This window comes from Pectinophora gossypiella, chromosome 1, assembly GCF_024362695.1.
Source record: "Pectinophora gossypiella chromosome 1, ilPecGoss1.1, whole genome shotgun sequence".
In the NCBI taxonomy this organism is placed as follows: Eukaryota; Metazoa; Arthropoda; class Insecta; order Lepidoptera; family Gelechiidae; genus Pectinophora; species Pectinophora gossypiella.
The window spans coordinates 2,245,887-2,262,117 of record NC_065404.1 but is presented as its reverse complement, the minus strand read 5'-3'; the positions used below and the strand labels follow the sequence as shown (position 1 = coordinate 2,262,117).

General features: G+C 35.0%; 1 protein-coding gene across 1 annotated transcript; it reads right to left on the bottom strand.

Moving 5' to 3' along the window:
• Nucleotides 1–3,931: 3,931 nt before the first annotated feature.
• On the bottom strand, nt 3,932–12,285 carry LOC126366624 (protein PFC0760c-like; the record flags this gene model as incomplete). The annotated part of the gene is made up of 3 exons (XM_050009812.1): nt 3,932–3,962; nt 5,578–6,597; nt 12,206–12,285. Coding segments are annotated over 3 exons (1,131 nt in total), but the record flags the coding sequence as incomplete, so codon positions are not given.
• Between the last annotated feature and the right edge of the window lie 3,946 nt (nt 12,286–16,231).

The following is a 16,231-nucleotide window of genomic DNA, read 5'->3' as shown; positions in this document are numbered from 1 at the left end:
TCAAATTGCATCATTGCTTTTTAGATGAATTGTTTCATTGTGGCTTTTTAACCTGTTTAGCTCGTAACTTCACCGGACCGTGTGTCTCTGTTAAAAGACAAATTGGGGCCTTTACATAATAATCGCATTGTAAATCATGGTTTCTGCACGAATAAGATCATGGCTTCTATTGTAATTTTATTCAAGGCTCAAACAGTGTTAATGGACTAACTTCATTGTCAAGACGTGGAGCTTACTTCATGTTTCTATAGCGATAAGTACAGGATTCTTTATAGGCGAATAAATAAAGCTGCCTACAATAATAGAGTACCTAATCAATTGTTGTTATTCACTGAAGAAAGTTCTAGTCTTCAAGGGACTTAAAATTTATTTTGCGCTTTACAATGTAAACTGTAAATTATTCTACTTTAGGCTTGACTCACGCCACCGACGCTTCTTACAAAAAATATAATTCTTACAGTGTGTCGCCTAATGGGTAAAGCGAGTTCAGAACCCCGTTACCAACCCCGCCGTCGTGGTCGACGATTTCCCTCATTCAGCGCTCTTCACTATCGACCCGCTAGGGTCGATTAATTCTTTCAAATATAAGAATCTCTCCGACGACACCCTGAGCCGAGGTTCGCGCCCAACTGGGCACCCTCAGGCCTGTTGTCTAAAATTTTGTACCGGGTGAGAGCCCTCAACGCTCGCCATTTGTCGGGCCAAGTAGTTAATCCGCGGCAACTCTACAATAAGTCAAGTCAAAAAAAAGTTAAAGCGCGACCCAGTCCGTGCGCACACCCGCTTACCTACTCCTTAGCATAAGAAATTACTAGAGTACGTGAAGTCGGCACCCAATACGAATACGGTATGTAAGGCAAAAAAAGTTAAGCTAATTCTAAAGAAATTTCGAGATTTCGCCTTAATTAGCTTTATTTTTCTATTTTTAGCTCTCTAATCAACCGGATAATGTTTATTTTCGTCGTGTATTTATTTGACTTTGATTTAACCTCTCTGTTTACTTAAATTATCGTTACCAAATTCCGTTTATAATAAATAAAATTTAATATAATCTGTGGTCAGAACCTCTAACCCCAATCATTTTTATTAGAAGCATAAACTATACAAACTTAATTAAAGAAATGAACAATTAACAAAATGTTATTTTGTTAATTTTGTATCTATCTTATTAGGCCTGAGTACTCTAAATGTAACGTTTAATTTAAAAATATAAAAAAGTACCTTTAAAAAGACCTTACTCTGAAAGACCTGACTCTACGCTTAAGTTTAGATGTAAAATATAGCGGAAATGATAATGTCACTTCCAGTATATATCTATTAAATTTAATTTATGAAAAAAAATAAAAAAAATGTTTATTTACTTTAAAAGTAGATTTTTATAATACAAGGGCTCGGGGTCTCCTTTTAAGCAAGAAGTTGCTTGTAGTAGGAGGCTCCGCTCTTCCATAACTATTTTATACATATGTAAACTAATAATTATATGTACGTGTGTATGTGAGGGTGTGTATGGGTGTGTGTGAGTATGTGTAGTGTATGTGCGCTTATGCAGTGTATATGTACGTTATACAATTATGTTATTCTATATATTCGTTAGCAATATAGATTCTACTTCTGCGTAGGTTTTTTGATTTAACCAAGCTGTAACAGATTTTTTACAGTTATAATGTGACATAGGATATATATTTAGTTTTTTATTTAGTAAATTATATATATAAGATGACTGTTTATTGTATTGCCTCATTGCAAATGAAGTTTTAACTCTTACTATCGGAGCAACATCATGTTTTCTTCTCTTATTATTAAATAAATTTGGATCAAAAGGGAGTGCAAGATGTTTTTTAAGAATAAGATGTAGAATGTACAGTTTTCTTATCGTATGAATAAGGAAGTATTAAATAATAATTTTGGCTAAAATGTTTACTTCATTCTGCAGTAATAATTCTGTAGTAGTGACACGTCAATAAGGTGACCCGTCAATAAGGTAACCCTTCAATAAGAAGACACATCAATAAGGTGACAAGTCGATTAGGTGACACGTCGATAAGGTGACACGTCGATAAGGTGACACGTCGATAAGGTGACACGTCGATAAGGTGACACGTCGATAAGGTGACACGTCGATAAGGTGACACGTCGATAAGGTGACACGTCAGTGATATTTTATAGTAAAAATGTGACCTCTTAAACAGCTTCAACATCCAAAGGCCGCGAATTCCAGACACAATATTTAAACAATTGGGTTTGGATTTTAAGACTTTCGGTGTTACGACTTTATACTTCAACTGACCATACTAACAGACATAGCTTTAATTTTTAACAAACTCTGATATATCAAGACAGAAACAAGTTGTCTGCGGAGTTTTATTAAAACTTATGAGTGCACTAGGAATGAGAGCCGTATTCCCATATGGCTGGAGAGGCCAACTTAGTGCTTTAACTTTTGTATCAAACGTAGATTGTGATATATGCCAGTTGGGGAGTTCATCTAAAAATAACGCCTTGAAAGTTCCTACTACGAGGAGGAACAATGTAGGAGTAATAAAGGCTTTAAGCAAAGCGCTTTTTGTTAAAATTAGTAGAGTTTTCATATGTAGCAAGAGTGTATAATTATTATATTCTAGCTTAAGTCTATTTCCTTTTCTTTACGTTAACACGTTAAGCTGTTGATCCCTGCTATTAGCCATAAAAACACTTCAACCAACCCGCAGTGTAGCAGTGTGGTGGAGTATTCTCCATTTGAGGAGAGATTGAGTGTGAGGGATTGATTGGATTGAGGAGAGGCCAGTGTCCAGCATTGGGACGTATATAGACTGTTTATGTATGGTTAGGTTAACTTTGCGATGCGGAGTTGTAACATGCTAACCTAGTAATTTTATAATAAACATTTTTTATTCTATTCTATGAAAACCTATTGACTCAAGCTTTGAAAACCCTGAGGTAACGTAATGGAAAATCAGGCTGCGGAAACTGTTCCAGTCTTTTCAATCAAATTCTTCATGAAAATTTTAAATAAAATAATTCAACGACTTCAAAATCTGCCAAATAAAAGTCATCACTAATTTGAGACCACGCTCTTGTCGGTGTAGCATTTTCCATTCTTTTCCATAAAATTCCTTCACTTTCTTATAAGACACGACGTTCGCCTTCTTTTTAATCTGTTGCGTGTAAGCTCTTCCCCTTCCTCTCTTTCCTAGTAGCTTCCCTTCTATAATGTTTATAATAAATTCGTCGTGTCTTATTGTTATTTTGTTTGTTTTTATATATATATATATATATATATATATATATATGTTGTGGTGTTGTTAATACAATGTTAGAATCTAAAATCTGAAATCGCGTTATGCAATTCTCACAATGTTACGTACATACGGGTCAGATTGAACCTTCCTCTTTTTGAAGTCGATTAAAAATAGACTAAAAATACACCCAACTCGTTCCCTTTTAAACAACCCCACACGCATATGTTACCAGAACTACAGCTATAGAGGTGTGTCCACAAAGTTTTAACTCGTGCTGAAATTTTAAAGAGCCCGCGGCTGTAACGACACCAGTTTGCAACACCCCTTAGTTTATAATTAGGGGGCTATCGGGGTTGAGCAGGGGGGACTGTTTTTTAAATTATTCTGATCTAAATTAGCTTTTGATTGGGAGATTTATGCTGAATTATAAGTTTGATTTTTTTTACATTGAAGAAAATCTTTGGCGATTTTTTATGCTTTCTCTTTTGAGATATTGTAGTGATGTCCTTCTTCAAAATAGAACAATCAATAACATTATTATTTTTTACCTCTTTGGGTGTAAAAACAGCTAAATAAGCCTAAATAGTATTTATTATTCTGTTTTTTTTAAATACTTTACCAGAATTCCTGCAAGGCATGCTGGAGGAAGCTTTAAAGACACAGTCCAGAAAGAAAGAAAGGGAGACTTGTGGTCAGCAGTAGGACACTTCAGGCTCGACAAGACTAAAAAAATAAAAAATATATATTTATTTTGGGTATTACCCATAAAGAATAGTGATAAAGAATTAGTGTTAGTAACAAATATGCTTAGGTGTATATTAGGACAAATAAAATAAAATTAAAATAATTCAAAATTAATAAAAACGAAAATTCTGTGAACTGTTAGGAGCGGCTGGTATCAGTCTTTTTTAAAAAAACACTTTTTAATTAACTACGATAAAAACACTTTATTATAGAAAATACAAAGAATTATATGAAGCAATTCTCTGATTTCTGACGACTCTATTCGCGCGCGGTTAAAGGCTGACTTACTACCGTATCGATGCAAAAGAGTTTTATTAAAATGAATTTGTTTACGTTGAAGTTCCTTGTGGAAATGAATATTGTCGATGTTGCAATTCCTTAGTATTAAATTAGGATATAACATCTCCCCCCTTAAAACTGAGCTTTATGGTAAAGAGATGAAGCGAAGTTAAGAAAAAGTACGACGTTATCAAAAGGCAGAGATTTGCTTGTAACAATGTAAAGTATAAGATTTAAGATTATAAAATATAAGATTATAAGATTTAAGATAAACGTTATAAGGAAGATAGTCTTAAGTAAGAACATTTTAAACAAAAGAATTAAACAATTAAGGAATAGTATAAGCTAGGAACTAAAGTACATTAGTATAAGAAATAGAAACATTTTAAGATAAGATTAAACGATTAAGAATTAGAATGGGCTAAGATAAGTAAGTTAAGTTCAATTATTATCAATATTCCTTTTATACGTGTTTGCTTTGTTTATTGTCCCATAAACGGGTTCAATTGAAGCTTCCGAAATTTCATTCAGTTCAATGGAATTCGTAACATTAGATCCAACCATCTTCTTGCGAGTGGTAGTACATTGATTAAAGATCTGTATACAACAGTGTGAATTATGATTTTTATAGTTTTTATAACAATAGTTATATAGTTTGTAACCAAAGTAAAGGAATATAAGACAAATACAAAAAATAGAAAATGAAGAATAATAATGTGCATATTTAGTAAAGTGCGATTCGTTTTTTATCCTGTGGATGTCACGTTCAAGATCGTCAAGTTGTTTGTATGAATGTTTTAAAGAATCTAAGTTAATATTACTAAGAGTTAAAGGAGATAAAAGTGGAATCGACTTGTTTACATTATCCTTTTTACAACAATCATCTTGAATGATGTCAAAATCAATATTAAAATAATTATTGATAGCTATGTTGGTTACAGTGGACGGTTCTAACCGTATAGTCTTAGAAAAACCAATACAATTTTCTTCTAGAGTTAAGATACCGGTTCCAGAAATAGAATAATCCTTCATTTCGTTATTACACTTCAAAGTTAATTTGCTAGTTTTAGATTGAACAAATATCCATCTATTATTTTTAAGTTTTTGCCATATATCAATAAGACCATATAACATTTTAGAATTACATTCATCAGGAAGAGATAAGGTTACTTCCGTTAATAGCTTAGTTTCACAACATGGATTTGTAACACTAGAGAATATGTTTTCTAATGGGCAAATTGAATATTCATTATTTAACACAGAGCATTGTTGCATGTTATCTAATAAAGAGTAATATGATCTATCATCTGTTAACGCAATATAAGATTTAGTAGGGGTAATTAGAGAAAAAGTATTAGGATTTGTTTTTTCATGAGGAGTTGGCAATGGAATCGTTTTATAAACAACATACTTAATAGGAGATATAAGAGGAATTTGTATAATAAAAATTATTTTATTATTATAATAATAAGAAATTAGTTTAGATACATCCATAAGGGTATGTATATTATCTAAGTTTAAAGGAACTGGGAAGTCCAGTTTATTATCTACAGAACTGCTTCGTTTAGACAGTTCATTAAAAAGATTAGTAGGACTTAAAATAGAAGGGTGTAATACATTTACCTTCGCAAATAAAATTGCATTAATGATAGAGTCTAAGAAATTAGAAATAGTCAATAACGATCCTTCAATAATGTTTATAAAAATGTTAAGTCGTGAAGTATAAATTAGATTATTATTACTTCTTACAGTGGAAGACAAGATTTCGTTTAGTTTGTCAATTTGCGAGTTTAATTTTAATTCGTTTTGATTCAATTTACTAATAGTTGAGTTAAAAGAAGTTATTGATGATTTAACTACATGAATATTTTCTTTCATGAGATTGAAGATTTCATGTTCATTATTTTGAAACGAGTTAATGGCGGAATCGTATTTTCGCGCATCATCAGCGTCGAGGGTGCCAAAGAAAAATTTAAGTATTTCGCCTCCAAATTCGAGTGACCTTTTGAAGCGAGATGGAACATCTTGAGAGATAATATGAGACAGAGAATGACTTTTGACGTAGTTCGATTCTAATAAGACTTCTATAGGACTGAAGATATCCTTACAGTTTGAGTAATCTTCATGTTGGATTTTTGTACAGAGAAGAGAAGTTTGTACGATGAGTTTGTCTATATTGTTAAGATGAGGTTCTATCGAGTGAATATCGACATGAGTTACTACTTTCCAATAATCATTATAGAAATAAATATTCGTCGTAGGGTCAAAATAAAGACCAGGACTGTGTATAATTGGAGTGACTTGCGATTCGGCGAGTGCTCCATGACATAATAACCTGAAAGAATTTAAAGTTATGTTAAGAATGCGCTGGTTTTATGAGATTAGTATGGTATTTGACATGTTTACGATTTATTTGAAGAGTCACGTTATGTTTATTATTAACTTTTATTATTTTATAAGGGCCTTTCCAAATCGGGGAAAGTGCTTTTCGAAGTCGATGATGGTGTTTTAAATATACCATATCACCGGTTTTGTAAATTATGTTTCTCGTATTATTGTCATAATTTTGTTTTGACATTTCCTTACTTTGTTGTATGAATTGTAAAGCTTTTTCTCTACTAACTTTCATTCTATAGAGAAGAGCACGTATATACTCATGATAAGTAGTGCTATTGTTAGTTTCATAAAGAGAACTTGGTAATGTTGGTTTATGACCATAAAGAAGTTCGAATGGGGTGTACTGTGTAGTACTATGAGGGGTTGTATTGTATGCTAACACTGCTGTGGCTAGGTAACAGTGCCAATCGTTTTGATTGTCATTTACGAAAGATTTTAAATATTCTTTAAGAGTAGCATGGCTTCGTTCAAGTGCGCCATTTGTTTGGGGATGATACGGGGTAGAAAATAAAGGTTTTATTTTGAAGATTTCAGTGACTTGTTTGAAAAGATCCGAAGTAAAACAAGTGCCAAGATCAGTTAGAATCATTTTAGGCGTTCCAAATAAGGACATAAAATGAACTAGATTTCGGGCTACTTCGTCACTTGTGGACGAGATCATAGGATAGACACAAGAGAATTTAGTGAGATCATCCTGAAGAGTTAAAATGAATTTAAATCTTTGGAAACCTGCTTCGGGTAAAGTACCAACAATATCTAACGCAAGACGTTCAAAGGGTTTGGTACTTGTGGATGTTATTTCCATTGGAGCTTTATTACAAGCACGTAAAGGTTTATTTACTTGACAGAGCTTACAGCTTTTGACGTATCGTTCAATATCTGCACGCATGCTCTTCTAGTAATAAGATTCTTTTATACGATTGTACATTCTTTTGATTCCGGGGTGTCCGGCTACAGGAGAATCGTGATTTTCTTTAAGAATTTTAGGAACTTCAGCTGGAGTAATTTTTATATTTGTGTTATGAAAGATATGAGATATCATTAAGTAGATTTTTGTATACACGAGTTTAGAAAAGGGATCAGTAAAGTCTGATATAGCTAAGTCCGTCAAAGTTGGATTTTGTTCTAAGATTTCATCTCTAAGTTTAATTAGAAGATCATAGATAGATCTATAAGTCGTCTCATCGAAGTGATTGACTTTTGTGAATAAGAAATATACAATTTTATTATTAATTGTGACTGATTGTACAGTACACGGTGATCGCTCAGCTGCGAGTAAGGTCGCGGTGTCATTTACCTGCGATAAGAATTCTTCACAATGTGGCATAGAATTATCAAAATCAAGAGATACTGGACAGGCGATTGAGTTGTATTTAGAAAGATGTAAGGGTTGTGAATGTTCTTCGATATGCGTATTTGGATCTGGTAAAGAATTAGTAAAACGCTTTTTAAAATAGACCTCAAAAGAAAGATTGTTGAGAGAGTCATTATTTATAGCAAGAATTGGGATTCGAGATAAGGCATCGGCGTTTGAGTTGAGTTTGCCTTGTTTGTATACAATTTCGTAATCGTATTCCTCTAGTTTGAGGCGCCAACGAATTAATCTGCTTCCGGGGTCCTTGACGTTGAAAAGCCAAACCAAGGGCCGGTGATCAGTTACGATTTTGAATTTGTTACCATAGAGGTAAGGACGAAATGTTTTTACCGCAAAAAGAATAGCTAGTAGTTCTTTTTCAGTGGTAGAATAATTGCCTTCTTGTTTATTAAGAGTTCGAGAGGCATAGGCAATAGGTTTATCTTTGCCAATAGAACCTTGCGATAATACAGCACCGATTGCATAATTGCTTGCGTCAGTGGTGACGATAAAAGGTTGGGAAAAGTCGGGGTACTGTAATAGTGGAGCGGAAGTTAATTTATATTTTAAGACATTGAAAGCTTGGTCTTGTTCTACGGACCAATGAAATGTGGTATCCTTTTTTAGTAAGGATGTAAGAGGTTTGGTAATTTTTGAAAAGTTTTCAATAAAGCGACGGTAATAACCGACTAGACCTAAGAAAGATTTAATGTCTTTAGGATTTTTAGGAATTGGAAATTCGCGAACAGCTTTGACTTTGTCCGGATTCGGAGATGCACCTTTGTCAGTGATTATGTGTCCGAGATAAGTGACTTCACGTCGAAGAAATTCGCACTTATCGGGTTGAAGTTTGAGATTAAACTCTCGGAATCTATTAAATACCATTTTAAGTTTCTCGATGTGAGAAGAGAGATCGGAACTGTATATAATACAGTCATCGAGATAGACATAGCAATGTAGGCCTTGAAGACCTGAAAGGACAGTGTTCATGAGACGTTGAAAAGTACTAGGGGCATTTTTAAGACCAAAGGGCATCCTAGTAAATTCGTAGTGACCTGCAGAACCACCTGTGTTCACTACGGTGAAGCCTGTTTTTTGTGCGTCGTCAGGACTAAGACAAATCTGATGGAAACCTGATACTAAGTCAAGGGTGCTAAAATATTTGGAGTGTCCCAGTTGATCAAGGATATCAGTGATTAAAGGGATAGGGTACACTTCCGAAACAGTGACGTCATTAAGGCGTCTATAGTCAATCACTATACGCCATTTTTGTTTTCCTGACGCGTCCATTTTTTTAGGTACGACCCACACAGGGGCATTCCAAGGAGAAATAGAAGGTTTAATAATATTTTGATCAAGCATCTTTTTAATTTGAGTGTCCACTTAATTTTTGTGACACTCCGGGAAGCGATAGGGTTTCACATAGATAGGCGGATTATTCCCAGTACTAATGGAATGTTGTAGAGCATTAGTGTGACTCAGGGGGTCGCCTTCAAGATAAAAGATATCAGTGTATTGGGAACAACAATCGAAAAGAGACTTTTTCTCTTCTTCGTTTAGATGAGAATGTCTTATGAGATCAAGAACGCGATTTATGCGATTTGACGATGTTGAAGACATATTAAAGATATTTTGTTCGTCTTGAGATGAGTTTTTGTGGAATTCATCAAAGTCAATTTGAGTCAAGCGAACTTTAAAGTTTTTTACTTCGACAGGCGAATCTGTCGTATTAAGAACAGATACATTTACTCTGTTGTTGCGTTTTAAAGAGACAATACAATTGGCTAGAAATACACCTTCGGATATAGTGTGATCTAGTACGAGTGCTTCCTTGAGTTTATTCAACTCGGACTTGTCATTTGACACGATGCATTCGATTACAGTCTCGGAACGAGCTGGTATTATATATTTGGGAGCAGTATAATGAATTTGTATTTTATGCTCATTTAAGGACATTGATTTTGTGCTATAATCGATACTTGTTTTAAAGAAATGTAAGAAATCTGAACCGATTATACCATCAGTTGCAAGATTTATTGCGTCATTGATGACGTGGAATTTGTAAGATAAGATAGAGTCATATAAGTTAAATTCCATTTGGAAAGTACCAAGAGTTTCGCAATAAGAATCATTGTCGTTTATTCCTTTGAGTTTGATTATTTCATCAGAGAGTTCGGGCACTTTTGATAGGCTCGATTGTTTGATTATGCTAACACTTGCGCCAGTATCAATTAAGAGGCACAATGGTTTTTTAGAATACCTTGTGTTTATAAAGGTATGTGGCAATGATATTTTTTTATTAAGGACATTTGTCTCATAGACAGGGACATCCTTGATATCCTTTTTAGACACACTAGGGTTCGTGTCTTGAAGGTTTGTTTCACAAGATGTAGTAAAAGATTTAGGATAAGAATTAGTATAAGATTTAGTATAAGAATTAGTATCATAAGATTTAGTATTATAAGATTTAGTATAAGAATTAGTATCATAAGATTTAGTATTATAAGATTTAGTACAAGATTTAGTACTATAAGATTTAGGACAAGATTTAGTATTATAAGATTTAGGACAAGATTTAGTATTATAAGATTTAGGACAAGATTTAGCATTATAAGATTTAGTAGAAGATTTAGCATAAGAATAAGTATGTTTCGTCTCATGTGAGACGTTGATGACCTGTTTAGGCACATCACAAGATTTTGTATTTACCGTGTCGTTTTTGGGACTGGATTTCAGACGACACGCCACTGAAACCCTTTTTAGTTTTTTGATTCATCATCCTCGGATTCATCGAAAATTTGTTCGTCACAATAGTTTATGGGTTTAGGATTTTGTGGAGGACGTGAATTTGTTTGCGCGTTATTATTATTGTTGCCTTTTGCACGAATTTGATTGTAGTAATTACGTTTGCGGCATTCATTTATATGATGACCTATGTTTTTGCAATAGGCACAGATTTTTTGATTTGACGCGGAAGAATTTGAAGAATTTGAATTAGAGGTGGAAGGTTGGGGCACATGATAAGATTTTTGAAAGTTACTCCGTTTTCGATTGTAGCAAACTGATGCTGAATGACCAGTTTTGTCACATATTGAGCAAGATTTTGAGATTTGGTTCGATGTTGTGGGTAACTTAAACAATTTCTCTTCGTCAATTGCATACGTTACAGCCTCCTTTAGAGACTGAGGATCTCGACATCTTAGGATTGTGGCGAGATGAGGGTGAAGCCCGATACAGAAAGTGTTTAAGGCGAGCTTTTCCATTGCGGCAATCTCACCAGGGAGCAACGTATTGTCGGTACAAGAACAGTGGATATCCGCCTGTATACGTGTTAGGCACGTGTCAAGTCGGATAGAATATTGCGTGACAGTTTCGTTATGTCCCTGTCTGCAATTTTGTAGATCGTAAAGCAAGTGGCTTGAATGTTTTTTTTCTCCAAATGTCGATTTAAGGAATCGTTTGAGTTCATTCCAATTTTCAAATTGTTTTAAGCTACAAACGATTTGTGCCTTGCCCTCAAGTTGTGATAAGATGTATTTGCAGATGATATACTGCTGATCGGGGGTAGCTAGAGATATTGCGCTGTCGCAATTTGTAAGGAAAGCAGGTAATGTGTCCCTGTTTCCGTTATAAGGTTTAATAAATTTTATTAGGACGTTGAGGTTGACTTTTTGAGTCTCAACCTCTGATTTAGTCGACATTATGTCGTTGTTTTGCAAGAAATTAGGTTAAAGTTTTAGGGTATAAGATTTGTAAATAAGATGTTTGTAAAGAGTTTGTAAAGAAATAGTATAAAGATTATAAGATGTAAAGATGTAAAGAATTCGAATAAAGATAAGAATAAAGATATGTAAAGATGTAAAGAAAATAACTTACATTAAAATGATGCTAATACACATTATAAGAAATTGAGTCCTTAGCGTGGATTGTATTTCACCGGTGTGATGAAGGTAGCGGCGGCGTATGATCGGCGGAGACACAAAGCGGGAGCTTCGGTTTCGAATTTGACGCCTCGCTGTCTGTCACGATAAGGAGAATGCGTGTGTGGCGGAATACACGATCACGCCAAGTGTCCACTCAGGGTAGGTAGACTGTGTACAGCTTGATGATGACAATGGTGAGTGCAGCCAGAGTTGGTAAAAGATGATGGTGACCACGACGAATTAAATCTATGTGATACAGACTCACGTACAAAACGGAGATATACTGTTGACCACGTTGCAGATGATGTAGTGATGCGGGCTCACGCACAGAGCGGAGGCTGACCGTCGATCACGATGAATATTCTATAATGATGCGGGCTCACGCATAGAGCGGAGACTGACCGTCGATCACGATGCGTTTTTCGTAGGGTGCTGTGGTGCGGGCTCTCCTATGGGATGAGACTTATCGTCGACCACGACTGATGGGGTGCCGTTCCTGGATTCTTTTAGATGCTGAGGGCTCTCTTGACTAGAATCTCCTCAAGCATCCCACTTCTGACACCAATTTTGTTAGGAGCGGCTGGTATCAGTCTTTTTTAAAAAAACACTTTTTAATTAACTACGATAAAAACACTTTATTATAGAAAATACAAAGAATTATATGAAGCAATTCTCTGATTTCTGACGACTCTATTCGCGCGCGGTTAAAGGCTGACTTACTATCGTATCGATGCAAAAGAGTTTTATTAAAATGAATTTGTTTACGTTGAAGTTCCTTGTGGAAATGAATATTGTCGATGTTGCAATTCCTTAGTATTAAATTAGGATATAACAGAACGAATAATTTGCCTCACGTATGAAATAAACCAATAGCAATGCGTAACAATTGAATTGAAGCAGAACAAAATCTCCACAATTACTAAAACAAGACTTAAGTACGTAGCCTTCTACAAACAACACACTGTTCAAAAACAGATGTGGTGAACATTTTAATTTTTTGCATTTTTAATAAAGTTAAGTGCAACGGGGCTTTGAATAATACCGCGTTACGTTAAAACCAGCAAAGGCTTTTGATATTACAAGGGTATTTTCATCAAATTAACAGGGCCAGCTTCCTAATCTTGTTTTGAACTCTCATAGCCTTATATTTAGTGTGAAATGTTCGTAGCATTCGAAACCAGTTTTTTTTCGACGTGACTTATTGTAGATTTGCCGCAGATGGCATTAACTACTGAAGGCTCTCACCCGCTACAATGTTTAAGACAGGCCTGAGGGTGCCCATTTAGGCGCGAATCTCAGCTCAGGGCGTCGTTTGAGAGGAAAAATATTTGCCACCTAAACAGGTAGCAAACAACTTACTTACTTAGAAACCTAAATAAGCACCAAAGTGGTAATTTTTTTTTTGTGTACTTTCAATGTGATAATGAGAAAGCGTGCTATTAAAGTGACTTATGCCGAAGAAGAAGGCATCGAGACTAATCTGTTTACACCATAAACAAAACAGTTACATAACAAAAATACACTTCTCATCAAAAAAATCGAAACACTTCCGTTTTCATTGTTTCTGTCCGAATTTAACACAAAAAAGAATTCATACGATGAAAAAAAATACATAAATGTATAGCTGGCAGTTTGGCCATTACAGTAATAAGCGAAAATTCTAAATTCAAAATTAGAATTTCATTTGTTTATCTTATAAACGAAATGAATCACTGTTTTGAGACAAATGTGTGTTTAGGGTTGGAGTACATTTAGCGTTTAAAAACTAAAAATTGGCGCCTATCCTTAAACTTTTTGTTTTTTATTTCAATACTGTGACTTTGGGACGTCTGAAAAAAGGTTTTTTTTCTAAAACGTATGGATACTTCGCCCACAGAAGCCGCCCAAGTTGTGGCATTGCTGGATTCTGGCCTTAGTCAGCGTGTTGTGGCTGCGAGACTGCATCTAAGCCTGTCATCTGTTCATAGAGTCTATAAACGTTATCGGGAGACTGGTTTGTTCATGCGCCGTTCAGGATCTGGCAGGAATCGGGTCACTTCTGAGCGAGATGATCGATTTATTGTAACAACTTCTTTAAGAAATCGACGCCTTAACGCTTTTCAACTGCAGCAGCGGCTTCGTGTTGTACGAAGGGTGGCTGTAAGTGACTCTACAATTAGAAGAAGGTTGAAGGATCGTGGACTGGTACCGCATAAGCCAGCAAATGGGCCGAAATTAACTGCAGACCATCGAAGAGCGCGCCTTAACTTTGCACGTGAGCACCTAAATTGGTCATACCTACAGTGGAGCAAAGTTCTCTTTTCTGATGAGTGTAAAATTATGCTGTATGGTAACGACGGAAGGAACAAGGTCTACAGAAGAGACGGAGAACGCTATGCACAATGCTGCATTGAAGAAAAGGTCAGCTATGGTGGCGGTTCGTGGACGGTTTGGGGAGGAATCAGCGCCGACGGTAAGACAGAGCTTGCTTTCGTGTCTGGGCCACGTCTGCCTGCACTAAACTGTCATCGGTACGTCGAAGAGTGTCTCGAGCCTCATGTGATGCCCTATGCACATTTTATTGGCAACGGCTTCATATTCATGCACGACAATGCTAGGGCTCACACCGCGGGCGTCGTACGAGATTATCTTAACGAAGTCGATATCTCTATTATGGAATGGCCAGCAAGAAGCCCGGACATGAATCCCATTGAACATCTGTGGGATGAATTAAAGAGACGAATTCGAGCAAGAGATCCTGCCCCAGAAAAACTTAGCCAGCTGCAAGATGCAATCCAAGAGGAATGGGACAATATACCACAGCATGTGATCGTGACTCTCATCCGATCGATGAAGAACCGTATGGAAGCAGTAATTAGAGCTCGGGGAGGGAATACAAGTTATTAAATAAACGTTTTTTAGCTTTTTTTTTCATTTACGTGTGTTGTTTTATCCATTTCCTTTATACTCCATACGGAATAAAAATGACTCATTTAACAAAATACGAAACCTATGAAAAATTCATTTAAATTTAGAACATTAACATTAAGATTTGATAAGCTCATATTACTCACTAATAAACGACATTTAACATTTATTCCTAAATGTACACATTTTTCTGATAATCCTGACAAAACGTAAATTTGCAAGGTGTTTCGATTTTTTTGATGAGAAGTGTATTAGAAAAATATGAAACAAAACAAATAAAACTAAAACAAATAAACAGAACAGGTTTACCGATGTTCGATAACCAATGTATGTGTAATTTATGAAGTGTATAAATAAATTAAAAAAAAGTTTTTTTGACGTGATATCTTGTTTAGTAAATAATTTGAATTGTAACGACATGTTATTAATAAAGTTCTGTATTCTGATATTACGTGGTTTCCAAGTCCTGCAACCGATTAATGGCAATAGTGTCGCTCCCTATTACTTAAATATAGCTGGCGAGGAGTGGGCGTATAACCTAGGTGTACAGTCATGAGCAATATAATGTACCCACTTTAACATAACATAACATAATAAATACTATATTGCACAAACAGGAAAAAACAAAATACAAAACAAAAGAGAAACTTACACTTACACTTTAGGACTCTGTCGCACTAACATATTTGACATTTAGTGAGACTTACGTTCAATTTGTCAAAAAAGTTAATGTGACATGGTACCAAAGTGTATACATATTAATGCTCGTGACCGTACATATACATATGCCTATACCTTCGGGGATGCAGCCGTGAAGCTATGTGATTAATAATTAATTAATAATAATTGATTAATTATTATTAATGCATATGTGTGTCGTAGATTTTACCTAAATTAATATTTTTTTTATTTATTTATTGTTGGTTTTCACATATTTTATGACATTTACTACTTGGCCGGTTTCTTTTTTAACGTGACATATTGAAGATTTTTTCGAAAAGTTTCTATGTTCTGTTATTCAAATAGTTTATATATTATGTTATTCATTCCCCAAAGCCTCAGTCCAGCTTTTAACGGAGCTGCCATTAGCTAAGCTGTTGCTTTCAGCTAGATGTTTCAGCTGCAGAATTTCAAAACATTTCTATTTTAATTTAGGCACTAAAATACGCTGCACCCACCTTTTAGTAAGTACGTTTATTTGCACAAAAACATTTTCTACGTTGTGCATGCTTTTGCCTTTCAGCTTTTTTCAGTGAGCGTGAAAGGGCTAAACAGAGGCCATGGTTAGGTACTAGGATCCTGATTCACCACAGGCGGTTCTTCAATAAACATAAGCTTACGAGTATATCCCAATTGAGTTAGTCATAGGTATATCTATTGAAAGATGC